Consider the following 20127-nt stretch of genomic DNA (forward strand, 5'->3'; position numbering starts at 1 on the left):
TTACACGAGTAAATGCGAAAATCAGGCAATTTGGGCACCCAAGGATCCTTCCAGATGTTAATCGAAACTCCCCTTCCCACTGTCTTTCTCGCACCTTTTTCAATAACACCTCGCACACTTAAAATCGAGCACCAAGTAAAGCTCATATTAGACACAAGTTTTGCCTCAAAGTAATTCGAGTGTGGAAAATATTTCCCCTTCAAAACACGAGTCATGAGGGAGCTCTCATTCGTCACAATTCTCCAAGCTTGCTTTGCAAGCATATCCCTATTGAAGAACTGCATATTACGAAGACCCAAACCACCCTGGTTCTTTGATCGACACATCTTGTTCCACGCCACCCAGCAAGTTCTTCTTTCCTCATCCTTTTGACCCCAAAAGAAATTCCTACACATTTTTTCCACCACATTTAGGATACTAACATGGATAGAAAAACATTGCATTGCATAAGTAGAAAAATTTAGGATACTAACAGGGATAGAAAAACATTGAGCCACTGATTTAATGAGAATTTCACAACCTGCTTGCGACAAAAATTTTTCCTTCCAACCCTTAAGCTTCTTCTTGAATATTCTGGTTTAAACAATTTTTTTGAATATTCTGGAAAACAATTTTTATAGAACCTCCCATGTAAGAAGGAAGCTCTAAATATTCGACAACCTTAAAAGATAATTTAATTTGAATTATATTTTTCTTCTCAAGATCAATGTTTCGGCTTAATGACACCTCCGATTTTTCCATATTCAGTTTCTGACCCGACGCCGTCTCATAGTTTGAAAGAATTTCAAGAACCTTATCTGTTTCATCCTCATTTGCCCGGACAAAAAGAAGATAGATAATCATCTGCAAAGAAAAGGTGTGATATTGGCTCAACATGTCTCCCAATTTTTATGCCATGAATGAGTTTTTTCTTCTCTACATCCCAAAGGAGAGCTGATAAACCCTCGGCAAACATAATAAAGAGGAACGGGGATATGGGATCTCCCCGTCGGATTCCTCTAGAAGGCCTAAATTCCCGAGATGGTTGTCCATTCACCAACACATCAAAAGAGGCCGATGACACAAAATTCATAATATTTTCCACAATTATCTCCGAAGAAGCCAAATTTTTTCATCATTTTTTCCAAAACTTCCCATTCTACTCTATCATATGCCTTTCTCATGTCAAGCTTCAATCCCAAAAAACCTCTCTGCCCATATTTCTTTTTCCTCAGACAAAAGCACTCATATGCAACCAAGATGTTATCAGTGATCAATCTACCCGGAACAAACCCACTCTGAGACTCACTGAAAATGGTAGGTAGAACTTTTTTAAGTTTGATTGCTAGGACTTTAGAAACAATTTTATACAAGACATTACACAGATTAATAGGTCTATAATCAACAGGAGACTCACACTCTTTTTTTTTCGGAATTAAAACAATGTGAGTCTGATTAATAGCACCTACATTGTTCAGAATATCCAAAGTATGATTAATCACATCATTGCCAACGATATGCCAAAATTTCTGAAAAAATATTGCGGACATACGATCGGGGTCGGGAGATTTAGTGGGATGCATTTGAAAAAGCGCTTCACGGACCTCGTCATCAGTGAAGGGGGCTGCCAAATCAAAGAATTGCATCTCCGAAATCTTCGAGTCCACCTTATCAATGACAACATCAGCTTCAACTCGACCTCCTGACGAAAATAAATCGTCAAAATGCTTGACCAACACCTCATAAATCTGCTCTTCCTCCTTGTAAACATTCCCGACAACAACTTTAATTTCCCGAATGTGGTTTCGGCTTATTTCAATATTTAAAACGTCTTATAGTTTCTCCATTTTTTTTTTTGGTTTTTTCTATTTGGAATATAAACACTATTTAATACAAAGTATTCTAAATTAATTTTAATATATGGAGTACAAAATTTTCGAAGTATAAAATTGTATGATGAGTCTAATTTATTTAATTCGTCTCAATAAGTACTTAAAAATTACCATGCAAATAAATATAAAAATATACCAAGCAAATAGCATAAGGCATAAAGGTCAGCAACAACAATTCTCCTTAAAGAGCTAGCTATAACGTGCACATTGTGCGCGTAAGAATCCCTAATTTTATATAAAGTTTATAATCATGTATCCAGGTAAAGATAATAACAAATTCTATTGGTTTATGTTGAAAAAAATATTACAAAAAATTGATTGAGGTACATACAAATTTGGATTAATTAAAAAATGCTTAATTCTAATAAATATATAATTTGAATCAAGTTAAAAACAAATAACTAAAGGGTTCGTTTGGCATTGCTGTGGTTTTCTGTTTTTTGGTTTTTTGTTTTTTAAAAGTATATGATATATGCCCCATAAGGCCATAATGAATCAAAAATTATTTAAACTTATTAAAATCATGATAATTTTGAAAACTGACAACAGAAAAGTGAAAACACCTTTTTCTTGTTTCCTGTTTTTGGTTGTTGGTTTTCAAAAAAATAGGAAACTGAAAACCCAAAATAATGCCAAACAAATCAAAGGTCAGTGCAGTTAGATTTAGGTCTACTTGGCTTACATAGCTTTGGGGTTGATCAAAATGATGGGGTTGGCTGGGTAATTATATGATTGGGTAATTTTTTGGGTTTTGGGTAGTGTAAAATTATTAGGTCTAATTAGTTTCAACTAGACTATGATCATTTTTAGGTCCACTTTGAAGTGGTAGATTATATAATAATCTAATAGTTGTTAGTTAAATTTTGAGTCGGTAATGCAAACTAAGCTTGGATCTTAGGTTACTCAGGTGAAATCAAATCAAATCTGACTCTGTTTAACTAAGTTTCCAAGTCAATCAGTTTTTGCTTTGGAAAATTTGCCAACAATATTACTATTTAAATGACAACTTTTGAAAACAACTAGCATTTGATTGGGAGCCCACTTTAAAATATTATATCCCGCAAAAAAACCCATATTCAGGGCCTATTCTCTTCAGCTTATTTTCACTTCAGTTCAGATTCAATAAGTTCAGTTCAGTTCAGTTCTTAATTTCCTTTTCTCATAAAATATTCAGTTCAGTTTAGTTCAGCTCAAATAAGTTCAGTTCACTTCAGCTCAGTTTAGTCAATCAGAATAGACCCTAAATGATGACATATGCTTTACATTATCCATAAATTGGGTAATACACTTCAATTGCTCCAAGTCCCTCAATTTCGTAAAACACTAAATTCACCATGTATTTATTTATTTATTTTACCATAAACCCTAATTTTAAGATTTAATAGAGAAATTATTTTTTTAGAAAAATAAAATTCAAACGAGAAATTAAATCTACAACAGTGTGAAATTAAAAACAATTTACGTAATTGTATTCGCCCCCCAAATTTCCTTGTTTTCTCTACCACAGTCATTTGAAGTTTTATGTGGTCATTAAATTTTTTTTATTTTAAAATTTAAATAGCAATAATTCTCAAAAGTAATTTTACATCCGATTTTATTATTTGGAACTTTGGAGTATTATTTATCAAATATAAAATATTAAAAAATTGCAAATAATAAAAATCGGAGATACTATTTGAATACATTACTTGTTGACAAAATTTTCTTTAAACCCATTTTAGCGTGTCATTAATATCCTCCTAAATCTTAGATCTACAGTAGTTGTATAATTTAATTTTTCCATTCGAAGTTTTTTCACTTCACTGTTCACACCCCTCCTCTCTTCCCTCCATTGAGGCGTTCGCTGAATCCTCCGTTGAATCGCACTCTGAATTCTCCATTGAAGCGGTTTATGAGCTTTCTCTTCTCCATTGAAGCAGTTTCCGAGGTAATATTGTTTTTTTTTTTTTTTTTTTTTTTTTTTTTTTTTTTTTTTAATTCAAGCGAATATCAATTTCGCAATTTTAATCATTAATTCAATTACAAACATAGTAAAATTAGGGTTCTTTTAAGGTGGATTATTGATTATAATTACTGAAGTTATGAAAGATTGTATCGAATTATTTTTCTGCTAGAATTTTGTTAGAATTTAACTTAATTTCGAGCCTAATTTGATAATTGAGTCAACTTTGGTTGTTAATTTGTTGCAGGTTTTGGTTTATATAACCCTTTAATGTCAGAACCAAACCATGAAAATGGACCTTTTCTTGCTCAGGAACGGACATGTTTGAATGTTAGTATTTTCTCACCATCTTTTTTGAGTTTTAAGACTTTACAACTATTGATTATTTAACAATGTTTTTGGTTATTTGAATTTGATAATGAGAAATTGTTTATGTTTGTGTTCAGTTCATCATTACGCTTTTCTAAGTTTAAAATCTTGGCTCCGACACTTGGTTTTAGTACACTACTAGTACTTTGTTATCGAGCAAAGGTTGAGCTTTATGTGAGCCAAAACAATTAAACATAGACTGCACAATCTTCATCATAAATCTTGTTGTATAATTAACTAAAAAATCAAATCCTTCTTAAGAGTAGGCCATCTTCTTTCGTAGTTGTTTTTGCTAGAATTTGTGAAATTTGGAGCCTTGAAATAAGCTTTAGTTCAAGTTAAGTAGTTCGACTACTTTGAGTTACTAAATTGCTCCACCTTGTGCCTGTTGTGAGCAGTGGCGGATCCAAAATTTTAAGGGTGCTGGGTCACCATCACCCATCGATCGCATACCCATTGATATAGGAGGTAGAATTTGTTGAAGATGATTTTGTGATAGAGGAGGATTTTGTGGCAGTAGATGCATTTTGGGACTAAAGAAAGTTGTTACTCGTATATCACACGTCTTTTTTCCTTGTCATTATGAAAATTAAGTCACAGTTTTAGATTAAACAATCCAATATTGTCAAAAATACCCAAGTTAATTATACAAACAAAAACTTGTTAACCACTTTCTGCTCACCGCCCATTCGTACCCACCTAGGCGAGCCACCACCTTTGACCCTCTCAACGTAGACACCAAGGCCGACAATCAAACAACCCCAGCCATCGCCGACCCACCCGGTATACCCAACCAAACAGAAATTAAAGTTTTATTTATTTATTTTTTATTTTTTATTTTTTGGTTTTGCCGACTTGAAAAGCCATCCATAGTTTGAAGAAACAATAGAAAATCAAAACTGAAACCACATCCACAATTGACTTCTATTCTTGAAGTTATTTTTTTGGGTTGTTGAAGATTTTAAAGTTTCTAGTTGTATTTTATATGTACATGTAAGGGATGGATGACATATGGGCTGCCGTGGAAAAGGAAAATAGGGCGGGGAAGGGGGTTGTGTTGCTAGGGAAGGGGAAAGCAGGGGCTGCTGGGGAGGAGGAAAGGGGGGACGACTGGGAGAGAAGAGAGGAGTGTGAGGAAGAGAGAGAAAGAGAGGAGCATGAGGAAGAGAGAGAGAGAGAGAGGAGCGTAAGAAATAGAGGAAGAGAGAGGGTCGTGAGAAACTGAGAATATAGCAAAAGACTTTATTTTTGTTTTTTTTTTCAATAAATTAAAACTTGAATTTTTTGGCTGGGTCACGTGACCCAGCGCGAACATAGCTGGGTCCGCCCCTGGCTGGAGTTGGAAGCTATAAAAAAAGGTTTTTCTGTAGAGTTTGCTTCTAGGAGGGATAGTGGGAAATGTTTGCATTTTGCAAACCATGTAAGAGACCATATAATTTAAAGTTTATTGGCGAGGCTACCTTGAGCAAGTGATAAACCAATAACACTTTGTTTCTGAATTGTGTTTTGGCAGTTTTTTGTCATATGTTTTTGTACACTTATTATACATAAAGAATAGGACCTTAGTTCGCAATGCAATCTGATGCAGTGAGAATTCTTTACTTTTCACTTAATTCTTTCACTTGAAATTCTTGTTGGTAAGCTCCCTCACTAATTTACGCCATTTAAGGGGCTCTCTACGTTATAACTTATAACTTACAACAACTCCTCTACCACTTCCAAAAACATCTATATTTGTGAGAATTGAGCTGAGAAACTTCATATTGCTTACAAGGATTACCTGATTGAGGTCTTTAAAGCTAGATGTGGCAACCTTTTGACTAAGATTAATATTATTCGAATGGATGTTAAAGCGTTCTTGGCTTCTTGCTACCACTAGAGTGAAATTTCCTGTAATTTTCTGGACCCCTTAAACTGTCATAGTGTTTATATAGGCTTTGCTAAGGTTCGATTGATTCTTCTCTAAACCTTTCCCGTTTCTGGGGACAACTCTTTTTTATATATAGTTAGAGATTCTTCTATTTATGATTATTACTAAATCTGGAGATCAATCAATAGTTAGAGAAATATGTTGAACCATATTTTTGCATTTACAATGTTGATATGAATTTTGTCCCAAGTCACAACCACCTTCACCAAACAAGTCCCCACCATCGAAACCACCATCACCATTTGCACAGCGCTCCTCACAAATTCCTAAATACCTACCTTAAATTATTCCCCGTCATTACAGACGCAAGGAGAATCACCACCACTTCCCCATTTCTAAACCTCTCCCATGGAACACATCATACAAATTACTGCTATTTCTATGCCCTACTACCTAAGAAAATATATGTCAACCACATTTCCTAACTTAGGAGTTAGGACTGCTCCCTGCTCTCCCCTTCCCCAAGCTTGTACAGCTATACAGATCCTGAAAGATATCCTTAACCCACAACTGTGAATTGAGCATGCTTTTAAGATTTACCACCACAACTGATGACATTATTTTTCCAATTCTATTTTTACAGCTTTGTTGGATTTCTCTTTGATTTTTTAAGTGATAACTTGAATCCTTGACCACCCCCTTTTATGCATTATGTCTTACTATTTTTGTTTATCCTTTCCTTTGGGTAAGGCTGCAAAGGTTGTAAGCCAGGACACTGTATTTCTGGGTTGAGTGGCTTTAATGGAGTTGGATAAAAAATTATGGAATTTGCTGAGGTTAGATTGTGCTGACATAACTCAAAACGATAGTGTAATGCTTTTGTGTATGAATAATCAGGTGGAAAACCTGTCCCTATGAACACTGAATCATATGATGCTAAATTGGGCCTTTGCCCTTTTTTGGTTGGTATTGTATCTTGCTGTTTAGTCTTTGGATGTCTCTTGTTTTGTTTATGCCAAAAAAATCTGTTACTGATTTGCTCTTTTCCCTTTGAGCTCTATTCTTATTCTTTGTCATAATGTCATATTTACTCTATTTTTTGTCTTATCAGTCTGCAGAACGGATTGGGATTGGGAATGTATTCAACAAGCTGACAAAGCAATTGGGCAATCCTGTCGAGTTTGAACTTCCAGACCGGTTAAATAAATATCAGTCTGCTCCATATATTTTTATAAGACGCAGTATCCTTCAAAATTAAAAATTTGTTTCATGCATAGTTGGGAAATTTATGGAGTGTCATGTGATGTTCTTTTGCTTCTAGAAGTGATATGCACTGTAGCTATCTTTTTCTTAAGCTCTTATAATTTTCTCAGCATTAATCTGTAAAAGATCAGTTGTAGAGTTGTAGTTAACTGGGTTATGGTTGTCTCAAGTTGAAGGTGGAATACAGATCATTTGTGATAATCCTACTCCTGTTCTTCTGTGTCATATTTTTCTCACATTATATAGATCATCTTCTTTTTGCTGAGCATTGCTTTCTTCACTTTCTTTTGTTATTGTTAACAAAGCTAGATATATATGTGACTAAGAAACCAAAGAGGCGCCATGAGGATGATGGTATATTTTGCACTTGCAGTTCATCTACAGGATCTAATGCTTCTTGTGGTAGAGACTGCCACTGTGGGTAAGTAGGACTAACTACTTCTATCATGTATTTGTTTGTTTCTGATGAACATTAGAGAATAGATGTACATGTTTTTTTAACCTGGATATTTTATGTGCTCCTTTATATTTCTAAAGAATGTAGACAACTTAGTATTGGGCTATTTATGTCTGATGAGTGTAAAGCTGTAAACATTACATACATTTCTGTCTGCTTTCTGATGGCACAATTCAGTTGCTGTGGATTCACCTGATAGACCTCTTTTCATCATGAACAATTGGGCTGTTTATGTCTAATGAGGATAAACATTAAGTACATTTCTGTGTCTGATGACACAATCCAGTTGCTGTATTGCTGTGGGCACACCTAATAGACCTCCTACCAACATGAATAAACGCTAGAAAATTAGATTGATATCATGATTGGTGTTCCTCTTAGTAGTTGCATAGTGTTAATTAGCAATGCACCACTATTGAAGCATTAACTTCAATGAATTGGGTTTACAGTTAAGGCCATGAGGTATTTGGGTTTACATGAACATATAGCACTTGATAGAAGGTAATGGAGGAAAAGGATCATGGTTGATGACCTGTAATAGACTAGATAATCTGATTTCATTAAATTGATTGAATAAGAAGAAAGAATAACAATGGAAGCTTGAATCTTGATCGACAATTGCGCAAAGGGTTAGAAGGATAGGTTTAATAACTTTAGGCCATTACTCTCAAAAGAGCTTGAGGCTATAACTCTCAAACTCTCTCTAAGATTTCTCCAATAAAAATTTCTGCATATCTTCCTTCTACTACTCTCTACCTCTTTATACTACTTAGCTAAGCAAGTACAACTTTAATTCCTACATTTTCTAATTCTTATCTTCATCCCTAAAAGCCAGCATGGCAGCTAATAAGCCAACACAACAACTACCAGCTTTAAGGATGTGCTTCCCCTTGTGGTGGTGTGTTAGCCTACCCCTTTTTTTCTGCCTTCTGCTGCAAGTGTGAAGAACAGGTGGTGTGTTGGCCTGATTTGTTACACGACCATAGGAGATACATTTTTGGTTCGTAGCCGGTCCCATCCTTGAGATTAAGGCTTTGATATTGTTGTTTTGTAGGCATCTTTACCTCTTTGGGTATAAGTAAACAACTTCAAATGCCATCTGATTGCTTTGAGATGAATGATTGCTTCTTGAATTTCTCTTACTAGTACTATGTACTATTTCCTTGCATATGGTTTGGGTTGGGTTATCTCCTTGGCTCAATGCACATAAGTGCTTTACAGGTTTTAAATATTGGCTGGGACAAAATTTTGACAGTTGTGAAGTGATGATGGCTACATGACACTGGACAAACACCCATTTTTTTTTTTTTTTGAAATAATAATATCTGATTATTGTCCAGTTGCATTTCGTCGAGCTACTGAGGTACATTTATCTGTATATATCAGGCTTGCTTACCTACAATGTTTTTTCTGGACATTTATTTGCTGCTGAAAATGGTTGATTTTAAATTTATGTGCTGAATTTATTCTTTTATTTTTAGACACTTGAATGTTTCAAGAATAATAAAGAATCTGTGATTTTGGTTTAAATGCCTGCAGTTCGGCATTTCTTCTGCTTACTGCTTGTATATTATACATTACTCTGAGAAGAGTTTAAAGATTTTCTGCCACCACCAGTCCAATATGAAGTAACAAGTCTCATTCCCTCTTTTCGGAAATCTATAAAAGAGGCTTGTTTTTTTAGGATGTTAGTTCATTTTTTAGATACCATCAGGCTTTTCAGCTGTCATAACGGTGTGATAGAATGCATTTTGAAAGTTTATAGGTATTTTGCAACTAGTAGCATTCAAATGATTTCTTCAATAATAAAAAAAAGTAGCTGCAGATGGTTATTTTATTTAATTTTAAGGGAGGATTCTGTCGTATCTAATTACATGATCTCAAGGTAAAATGTGGAAATGGAATCTATCCTGGGATTTAGGTTTTCTTACTTGTGAGGGTTTTCGCCGAATCTAACCTGTTACAAAACACTGACTAATTGTACTCCACAGAATGACCCTGATCATCTAATTTGTGTCCTTTTCTTTTTGAGAATTGTTACATAGGATGTCTTTTATGAAGGAAGATATCTGTGTTGATGGGGAGAGGATAACTATAATTTATGTGCTCCACAATATTTGCAATAGCATCTTGATCTTTTTCAGTTAGGAGTTTGTTTGGGTGAACATAATTGCTCTGTTATTGACTAAAAGTTCATTTGTTGGCGATGGATGTTTGTGAAATAATTAAATATTTCTTTTTTGCAGGATGTTACTCTCCACCTGCTCCTCAAACTGTAAATGTGGAGATGATTGTGTTAATAAACCATTTCAACAGCGTCCTGTGAAAAAGTTGAAACTAGTGCAGGTTTATATCTTTTCATGGTTATATCAGAACTTTTTATTCTTTTGTTTAAAATATTTGAATTTGTCAATTTTTGAAAAAATTGTGAGAAATCACCTTCTAAATACTTATTTGGGAGGTAGCACCTTATAGGATTATATAAGACACAGAATTTCTAATTGTCACCTTGTATACAGTTTTCGGCCAGAAAAGTCAAATTTCGGTAATGACTTTCTTTCTTTCCCTTTATTCTCACGTGAATGATTCTTTTGTATTTATATCCCCCCCCCCCCCCCCCCGCCAATTTCACCTTCTCCCCTACTCTCTTTATTCACTACACCTTCAATATCCTCTATATTCTTCTTCAATATCCTCTATATTCTTATTCATTCTTACTTCAATAACTAACTAAATTACTTGTCCACTAAGCCAATGTTACACATCGGAAAGAATCTAATAAATGAATTAATTAAAAAAGACAGTGGGAGGCTCAAAAAGTACAATTAAGAGGGATAAACAAAATGAATTTCTGAACATATTCAGCAAGATGATATCACCTAACAGTGAGGAAGGAGAACCAAGATGATATCTCTGGGAGTTGCAAAAGAAACATATGAGAAACAGAGTTGTAAGGTAGAAAAACAGAAGGGAAAAAAAAAGATAGAAATTGTAAGGTACACATATTGAATGAAGGAAATGCATAAGAGAGAAAAAGTTCACGGCTGGAATTTTGACTGGCAGCCATTAGGTGTTTTTGGAAGACTTTCTCATATAAGGTGCTTTTTGACAAAATAACAATTAGATTATGTAAGGCGCTATCTCTCAAAATGGTAATCAAAAGGAATTTTCAATCAAATTATTCTCAATTTTGTTACATTTTTCTATTTTTCTGTGACAAGACCAATAAGTAGATGCTGAGTATCATTCGGATCCAGTATACTCTAAAATGACTAGAAGTCTTTGGAGTCTGTTTTTCATATGGGAAGACATCATAGGTGGGATACTGGGATCAATTGTGAGTTAGTGACAATAACATCATCTTCGTGGTAGCGTTCAATATGCAGAGGCAACTTTGGCCTTGTCTTCTTTTATGTGTTTGACGTCCCTGTTTCTAAGTGAATTGAATGATGCAGAAATCTTCTAATCTTTTGCTTGGCCATTGAATTTTACATTCTTGTACTTTTACGTACTTATTTTGGAGGATGCTTATAGTTTATTTTTTAACTAGGATCTATTGCATTTTATGGATAATATTTGTTCTGATCTCTCAAGGTGCCAATTTAAGATTATGTGTTTCTTGTAGACTGAGAAATGTGGAGCAGGCATTGTGGCTGTTGAAGATATTAAGCAAGGGGAATTTGTTATTGAATATGTTGGAGAAGGTGCTTACTTGTGCTCTTACTGTTATGCTTCCATGTTGCCACCTTTTCCAATCATTGAATGATCTTTGTCACTGGTGCAGTAATTGACGATAAATTATGTGAAGAAAGGTTGTGGCGCATGAAAAGCACTGGGGAAACAAATTTTTATCTTTGTGAGATTAACCGGGACATGGTAATCGATGCCACAGAGAAGGGGAACAAATCAAGATACATTAATCATAGTTGCTGTCCCAACACAGAGATGCAGAAATGGTTTTTGTTTAGATCCTTGAACTAATTTGTTGAAGCATTGATTGTGTTCGAAATTGACTTGGACCTGTTTTATTAGGAGTATAGATGGAGAAACAAGAATTGGTATATTTGCTACACGTGACATTAAAAAGGGCGAGCATTTGACATATGATTATCAGTAAGTACTTAAAGACTATCTCATTGTGCATTTGCTATTGGCTTGCTTTTGTTTTGGACAATGTTAAGGGGTTATAATGCCTGCAGTTTGCAGACTTACAAGACATAATTTCTTTTCTATACAAACCAAGCTAATGAATTTAGCAGGTTTGTTCAATTTGGTGCAGATCAAGATTGCCATTGTGGTGCTGATAGCTGTAGACGTAAACTTGGTGTCAAGCCTAACAAGAAGATGCCTTCATCTGATGCCGCATTAAAATTAGTTGCACGCCAGGTAGCGGCATCATCTCCCAAAGTGAAAGCAATTTTGTTGGGAAAAAATGTACGTTGTGATGGTCTATTTCCTTATCAAGTGATTTTTATATGAATATGGCTCTGGTTTCTTGAAATTTAATATTGGCGAATCTTAGCTAGAGCACTAGACCAAAATTTGTGATGTTTTTCACTGATAAATCTAATCTTGAGAGTGAATTCTTTACAAATCCATGTCTAATTTGTTGGGTGAGGTTCAACTAAAGGAAGGCTCTATGTTCTCCAATATGCTGTACCTATATGCATTCGAACCATTGTCTATGATATTCCCTGTTTTGCAATGGCAGAGATTTGAGGGCTCTATGTATACTTAAGACATTTGGGGTCACACCAAACAATAGCTTCCCCACTATGCCTCTTGTTGCTGCTACTAATGCAGTGGTATTGTACTGGAGTTTGTAACTGCATATAAGATTAATATTAACTCCAAAGGTAGGTGGTCCTCACTTGTCAAACAAGCGAACCACTGAAGTCCTTTTGAGCTTACAGTACGGATATGAAAAAAAAGGAAATTAATGGATAACTAATAGGAAATTGGATGTTTTGGTGGTTGCTAGAAAATTTATGGTTTATACTCTTGTACAATCTGGAATATGTTTGACCAGATCAAATAGAGCTCTGAATCAATTAGAATACAAGTCTGGTACTTTTTTCTTTTACTGTTGCTAATTTATTTTTGCAGCTTTATTTTTGTTTTGTCGCAGAATTAGCTTTTACCTAGACTAAAATGCTTTCTTTTTCTCCTTTTAAGGTTTATCAGAATGGAAGTTGTTACAGAGGTAAAGAACTCTGATCATTTGTTAATATTCCTTTGTTTCCAATTTTAATTTATTTTTTAAAAGGTTGGGTAATGGTGGTCCATGAAGAACTTGTTTCATGGTTATGTTGTTCTATCTTGTCACAGATCAAAGACAGTGCTCCTTTAATTGCATTGGTGAGGTTGTCAGGATTCCCCGTCCTGACCATAGTAGGTACTTATTACTTAACTAACCATTCTCCTCCTTTGAAGTCCATGGACCACTTCTCTTTACTACGCTGTTTTAATTTGTGGCCTTCTTATTGAATGTAAACTTTTGGGGCATTAATTACCAGACTTTTCTTTAAACGAAATTTTGCTTTTTTGTTCAAAGAGATCAATTCTATGAAGTTTATACCATCCTAAGGGTTAAGTGCCCTAAGGCTATTTGTTGCAAAATTTATTACACTTTAAATAGTACTATGAGAGAACCATTGTGTGATGCATAGTGAATTGCTGACATATTAGTTATTACAGGACATTTGGTATTATAAAGCGGTTTGATAACACTACGAAGAAGCACTTGGTGAGAATTTTTTCATGTCTATTGTGGTTTGCTCACTTGCTGAGTGTACTGTCCAGTTAAAATCTCTGACAAACCATTATTGTATTGCAGATCATGTTTGCAGACGGCAGTGCTGAATTCATTGACATGTCCAAAGTAGATTGGGAATTTTGTAATTTCTTATTGTAGTTCAGGGTGAGTACAAGTTTATTTCTAATTTGTGTCTCCTAATCTCAACTGTGCCTTAGCTTGGGTGCTAATATGATGGCTACTTTGTTTTTCCTTATTTTAATTCATTAATGTTTTTCATTTTTTTTCCTAGCAATCACCTGTAATTAGTGAAGAACTGAAGATTACAAATTTTAAGCATTCATTTTCTTGCTAAATGACATTTGTTCCTGTCCCATATGCCCTTTTGTTGGAAGATGTAAAGCCATGGCTTTGAAGGTCTTTCATTTAGACCTTTAGTGAATTACCTTTGACATTTGCTGCCAACTAGCTTGTGATCGACAACTTGATCACAATTTAGTCCTCATGCATGCAAAACAACAAGAATTATGCCAAATACTACTAATTTAAAGAACAAGCTTCTGAAACTTCCTTATTTGCTTCATGTAGAGAACAAGTAGAGCTCACTGACCATCTGGTTCTTGAGTAAACTGAAGCTGGACCAGATACTTGTCCTGTTTCTGAGCACTGGCACCAGCATCCTCTAAGCATTAAGTTCTGGAATGTTTTTTTTATTTTTTTATTTAGTTATTTATTTATTTGTTTTATTTATTATTATTATTATTATTATTATTATTATTATTATTATTATTATTATTTTTTTTTTTTTTTTTTATTTATTTATTTTTTTTATTTTTAAATATGGATGTTGAAAAATTTATTATAAGCATTTAAATTTTTTTTTGGGATTTGTATTTGGAAAATCTGAGACAATTATTATTTTGAAGGCTTAATAATAACCCTTTTGACTTGTTTTATCCCTGATACTCCGTACTTTACTAGTGTAATTTACAATAGGGATTTTAATGCTCAAGAGACACAAATTTTCTGGAGGCTCCCGTAAGTGATGAGTTCTAAACTATATATATTATTCTGCAGAATGTCTGGGTTTCAGGCAGGAGATGTCTCTGCTATCTGTGTAACTGATCTTATTGCAAAACTGTGTTGAAACTTGCTTTATCTGATTGCTTAATATTTTACTTGATGTGTTAAGGTGTGCACTCCGTATATCTGTTCTTGTAGGATCTCTCTTGAATTTGAAAATTTTCATTACATGTTAAAATGTAGGTTTTCAATGAGGAATGAGGAGATAAATCCATTATGAGTAAAATCTTTTAGTTATTGAAGACATTCATACATTCGATTGTTTTTCTACATATTTGATCTCAATCATCTCATTATTACATAAAAATTCCCATCATCTGTAATCTTTTTTCATTCTGCTTTTTGTTACATGTATTTGCGTCAATTCATAAAATCGATTGAGCTTTTTGTGGGAGTGTAGAAGAATTGAACTTGAGGTTTTAAGATGATATGCTGAATGCCTTTCAGCAAATTGAAAATGGCTTACTTGAAAATGGTAAATGTGTTGTTGGTAAAAATAAAATTTGATTTATTGCAGGAAAAGAAGTAGGTAAACAATATTCTAATTAGTCTATCTGCCATTCAGATTTCTTTGGCAAATACGAGTAGTACAGACTATTGAGTACTCAAGTAGGTTGGCAAATTTAAAACCGTAGCTGTCATCTTCAGGAAGAAATTTAAAACTGAATAACCTACAACTTCTGTACGTTGCTTTTACTATATTTTCCTTCATATTGTGTTGGTGATACTGAATTACTGATTATACTTTGAAAATCATTGAGGAGGTGTCTACAATAAATTTGGTTGCCTCTCCCCCCTTCCCGTTATTCCTTTAACCCCTTTTGAGGTGGATTTGTGGCCATCTGAAACTTCAATTCAACTGTTCTTTCTTGTGTTGCAGAAGACGATCCACTGTTTAACCTCAACAAAGAATGCTCCAAGATGGGAGAGGATTGAACATTATCAAATTGGCAACATTATTTTTACTAACTCCTGTATCATTATCGACCCATGTATCAATCATTCTTTTGTGTTCTTTATTGGTAATAAAGAGTAAGAACTTGTAAGTTACTAAGTTGTTACATATGTACCCTGTTCCTCCTGAATGGATTTGTCTGAAGTTCTGATCCTTGATGGTTTTTTGCTGAAGTTCTGAACTTTTCTTATATTGGAGTAATTATTTTCCATTACACTACCTTCGTTAACAGATTTACAATATTTACCAAAAACGGGTGTTAACTTATTTCTTTCCTATTTTAGTAACTTTTTTATGTTAAAATGACCAAAATGCCCTCATTTAAAAATTATTATTACGAAATATTATAACCTTAATCTAAATTAAATTAATTTTCTCTCTCCTCCATCTCTTAGTTCATCTTTCTCTCTCCTCCGTCTCTCATTTCATCATCTTAATCTTTCATCTTTCTTCAAATTTCAATTCATTCTAATAGGGAGTTTTAGATCTGGTTTTTCTTGGGTGGTTTGCTTGATTTGTGGTTGGATTTGGTGGCTTGTGGGTGGATTTGCAGATTTGTGGGGGTGGTTCGTGGGTGAAATTTGGTGGTTGTTTGGTGGATTTCGTGGTTGTTGGGTCGATTTCGTGGTTGTTGGGTGATTTTTGTAGTTCGTGGTTCATGGATTTCGGTGGTTCTTAGGTGGATTTTGTGGTTCGTGGGTGGTTTTCAGTGGTTGTTGGGTGGATTCAGTGGTTCTGGAGTGGTTTTCGTGGTTGTTGGCTTGATTTCTTGGTTCATGGATTTTAGTAGTTCTTAGGTAGATTTCGTGGTTTGTGGGTGGATTTCGGTGGTTGTTGGGTGGTTTTCATGGTTGTTGGGTGGATTTCGTGGTTGTTGGGTGGATTTCAGTGGTTATTGGGTGGGTTCCGATGACTTCTGCGTGGCATGGGTGGTGGTTCGTGGGTTTTGGGTAGCGTGTGGGGGTGGTTCTGGGAAATTCTGATTAAATTGTAATTTTTTATTTTTTATTATTTGATTAATAGTTAATTAAATGTCCATAACTTTCAATAATCATGTTTTTGAAGTTTTGCCCAGGACTCCGCGCTGAACCCCTTTGTTGTATAACTGTTAATGGAGGTAGTATATTTTTTAATCATGAATCCTTCAATTTTTTTCTTTTTTTTATTTTTTATTTTTTTTTTTATTTTTTTTTTATGTTTTTGTTTATTTTATAGTAACTATGAACGAGTAGTCACTTTCTAGGGTCTAGTCTGGGAAGCCATGTTTCATGATTATTTGTGATTTAAAGTTAATAAATCTATGATTTAAAGTCGATTAATACTAATTGATGTGTTTTAATTTTCAATTCATGTAATGACCAATATCATAATTTAATTATTTGGCTAATAAAAAATAGAATGGAAAGATCATATCTTCAAGTAATTAATATTACAACTTAATTTTGACTGAACCCTTTGGAAAACACCCAAGCAACTAACGAACCGACACACGAGTTAATTCGGAAGGATTTAATGAGTCGATCGAGTAATTAATATTTAGAAGTCAGAAATTTGAGCTTGGAGCGTCAAATCCGAGCATCCGAAGTCGAGTCGAAATAATAAAGGACGAGACGGTAAAATCACTAATTAATCAACAATTTACCAAAATACTCCTAGGATCGGAATGCCCCAAGAAAACCGATGCCTATGGGCATTTGGTATAGCCGAGGTGGCTAGCAAGCGCCCTAAGCCGAGCCTAGGCTGGCTGGTGCGTGCTAGCGCACCATGGCTAGCATGGTGCTAGCCACGACAGCCAGGCCAAGGCAACAGCCGCAAGCCAAGGCTAGCAGCTAGTTGGGCCAAGGCTACAACCGCAAGCCATGGCCAACGGCAGCCCACCGGCTGCCTTGGTGCCCAATTAGGGGTGCCATGTGGCATCCACCCATTGGTGGTTTATGTGTGTAGGTGGCCAGCTCTTAGGGAGGTGCTTGAGGATCAAGTTTAGTCCCCTTCCCTCCTTGTGGTCCTCACCTAAACTCTTCTCCTAAATGTGTCACTTGTTGATTAATAAACTGTTTTAGCCAAGATGAGAAATAGGAGGAGATGAAACACTTAGGAAAAGATAAAGTGTTGTTTGTAGGAGTAAAACACTATTTCTATGTTGAGAAAAATGTATTGTGTTTGCCGTTAATTTTTTCCCTCTATATGATCACAAGTAAAAATGGGCACAGGCCCAGCACGATTCCGGCACGGTAGCCCACCTGTGGGCCGTGGGCCGTGCCGTGAACACAAATCTGGGAATCGGCACGGGCACGGCACGAGGCACGGTGGCGGGCACGGCACGAGGGGTCGACACGCTGGCATGACACGCCGACACGACACGTGACACGAGGGCACAACACGTGGGACGGTCGGGCACGGCCCGGCACGGCACGAGGCCCGCCATAATTATAAACTATTGTACAATTTTTGTATTATCGAACCTCGTATTCCGTATAATAAATGAAGTTATTCACCAATTATTGTACGATTTTTAATTATCATTAATTATTTGTATTATCGATTTATCATACCGGCTGCCGGCATATAATAAAATAAGTTATTCTTCAATTTTTTGTGTTTTCGTCTTATTGCACTCGTAATTTTTTGTTTTTGATTATATGCATTGTTGTTTTTTGCTAAATTAATAAAATTATTTATATAAATTTAAACATAATTAGATAAATAATTTATATAACCTTAGATAAAATAAAGTTGTTCAAAACAAAATATATTAACATAAACATAAATTAAACTACATTGAAATATATATATATATATATATATATATATATATATATATATATATAATCTTTTATTTACATTTGTTATTAAAAAAAATTGGCACGATTTGACCCGCAGCCCGGCACGGCACGATACGCCCATCACCGCGGCACGGCCAGGCACGACCTGCGGCGGCACGGCATGGCCCGTTGCCCATCCTTAATCACAAGGCAACTGATGTTCATGACAAGAAATTGTTTGGATCTTAGAATAGTATCAAAGTTGGAAGTTATAGAATTGGTCGAAAAAAAAAGCTAAGTTTTGGGTGAGACGGACTCATCGTGAGTCCGCCGTCACCGATTTCCCGCAGTCCGCCTGCCTTGACCTTAACCCAGAAACTCACACCTCGACTCCAACTCATAAACACCCACCTTGGCCTTGACCAGAAATACCCACCCGACTTTGACCTCGGCCCTGACCAGAAACACCCACCCGAGACAGCCAGGCCAAGGCAACAACCGTAAGCCAAGGCCAGCAGCTAGTTGGGCCAAGGCTGCAGCCGCAAGCCGCAAGCCATGGCCAACAGCGGCCCACCCGGCTGCCTTGGTGCCCAATTAAGGGTGCCACGTGGCAGCCACCTATTGGTGGTTTTTGTGTGTAGGTGGCCGGCTCTTAGGGAGGTGCTTGAGGATCAAGTTTAGTCCCCTCCCTTCCTTGTGGTCCTCACCTAAACTCTTCTCCTAAATGTGTCACTTGTTCATTAATAAGTTGTTTTAGCCAAGATGAGAAATAGGAGGAGATGAAATACTTAGGAAAAAATAAAGTGTTGTTTGTAGGAGTAGAACATTATTTCTAAGTTGAGACTAAATATATTCTCAGATTTAATAAGGAAAATTGTCTTGTGTTTGTCGTTAATTGTTTCCCTCTGTATGATCACAAGTAAAGATGGGCACGGGCCCGACACGATTCCGGCACGTCACGGCACGACAGTCCACCTGTGGGCCGTGCCGTGAACACGAATATGGGAATCGGCACGACACGAGGCACGGTGGCCGACCCGTGGGTTAGCACGCTTGCACGGCATGGAGACACGACACGTGGCACGACTGGGCACGACACGAGGCCCACCATAATTATGCAATTTTGTACAATTTTTGTATTATCAAACCTCGTATTCCGTATAATAAATGAAGTTATTCACCAATTATTGTACGATTTTTAATTATCATTAATTATTTGTATTATCGATTTATCGTACCGGCTACCGGCATATAATAAAATAAGTTATTCTTCAATTTTTTGTGTTTTCGGCTTATTGCACTTGTAATTTATTTTTATTAGATGCATTGTTGTGTTTTTTCTAAATTAATAAAATTATTTATATAAACTTAAACATAATTAGATAAATAATTTATATAACCTTAATTAAAATAAAGTTGTTGAAAATAAAATATATAAACATAAACATAAATTACGTTATATATATATATATATATATATATATATACATATATATATATATATATATATATATATATATATATAAACTTTTTGAAATGAAGTCTACTAAATAGATTTTTTGTAAACTTCTCCCCCGTGGGGTTGGGGGGTAGCGTTCCTTCTTAATGTAGCTAATGTGGTTAATGTTGCTATCCGCCCTTACCATTTCTGGTAGGAAATGGGATGAGGGCGTTCCTTTCCTGCCTCCTTCGATAAGGAAGGTTTCTTTAAATTCAAGGTTTTGTTAAAATTTTCTTTGAATTCCTTGAATTTATAGCTTCAAAAACTATGAATGTACCGTGCGTACTATTATTTATCTT

At 35.3% G+C, this 20127-nt stretch overlaps 1 protein-coding gene across 3 annotated transcripts; it reads left to right on the forward strand.

The window, feature by feature from the left end:
* The first annotated feature begins 3547 nt into the window (after positions 1-3547).
* LOC110683696 (histone-lysine N-methyltransferase ASHH3-like) lies at positions 3548-15755 on the forward strand. 3 transcript variants are annotated; one of them, XM_021860085.1, is made up of 14 exons: positions 3548-3798; positions 4061-4143; positions 7164-7293; positions 7625-7736; positions 10019-10118; positions 11398-11476; positions 11557-11728; positions 11805-11885; positions 12032-12158; positions 12948-12975; positions 13101-13167; positions 13470-13518; positions 13609-13692; positions 15491-15755. In XM_021860085.1, exons 2-13 carry the CDS (start codon positions 4084-4086, stop codon positions 13684-13686), a joined length of 1083 nt encoding a protein of 360 aa, XP_021715777.1. In that variant the 5' UTR covers positions 3548-3798; positions 4061-4083; the 3' UTR covers positions 13687-13692; positions 15491-15755. The 3 variants fall into 3 exon arrangements, with proteins under 3 accessions (XP_021715777.1, XP_021715775.1, XP_021715776.1); XM_021860083.1 differs by having other exon boundaries at positions 3549-3798; positions 12032-12206; XM_021860084.1 differs by lacking the exon at positions 15491-15755 and adding an exon at positions 14116-14242 and having other exon boundaries at positions 3549-3798; positions 12032-12206.
* Positions 15756-20127: the final 4372 nt, after the last annotated feature.

Source organism: Chenopodium quinoa, unplaced genomic scaffold (genome assembly GCF_001683475.1).
Source record: "Chenopodium quinoa cultivar QQ74 unplaced genomic scaffold, ASM168347v1, whole genome shotgun sequence".
Lineage (NCBI taxonomy): Eukaryota > Viridiplantae > Streptophyta > Magnoliopsida > Caryophyllales > Amaranthaceae > Chenopodium > Chenopodium quinoa.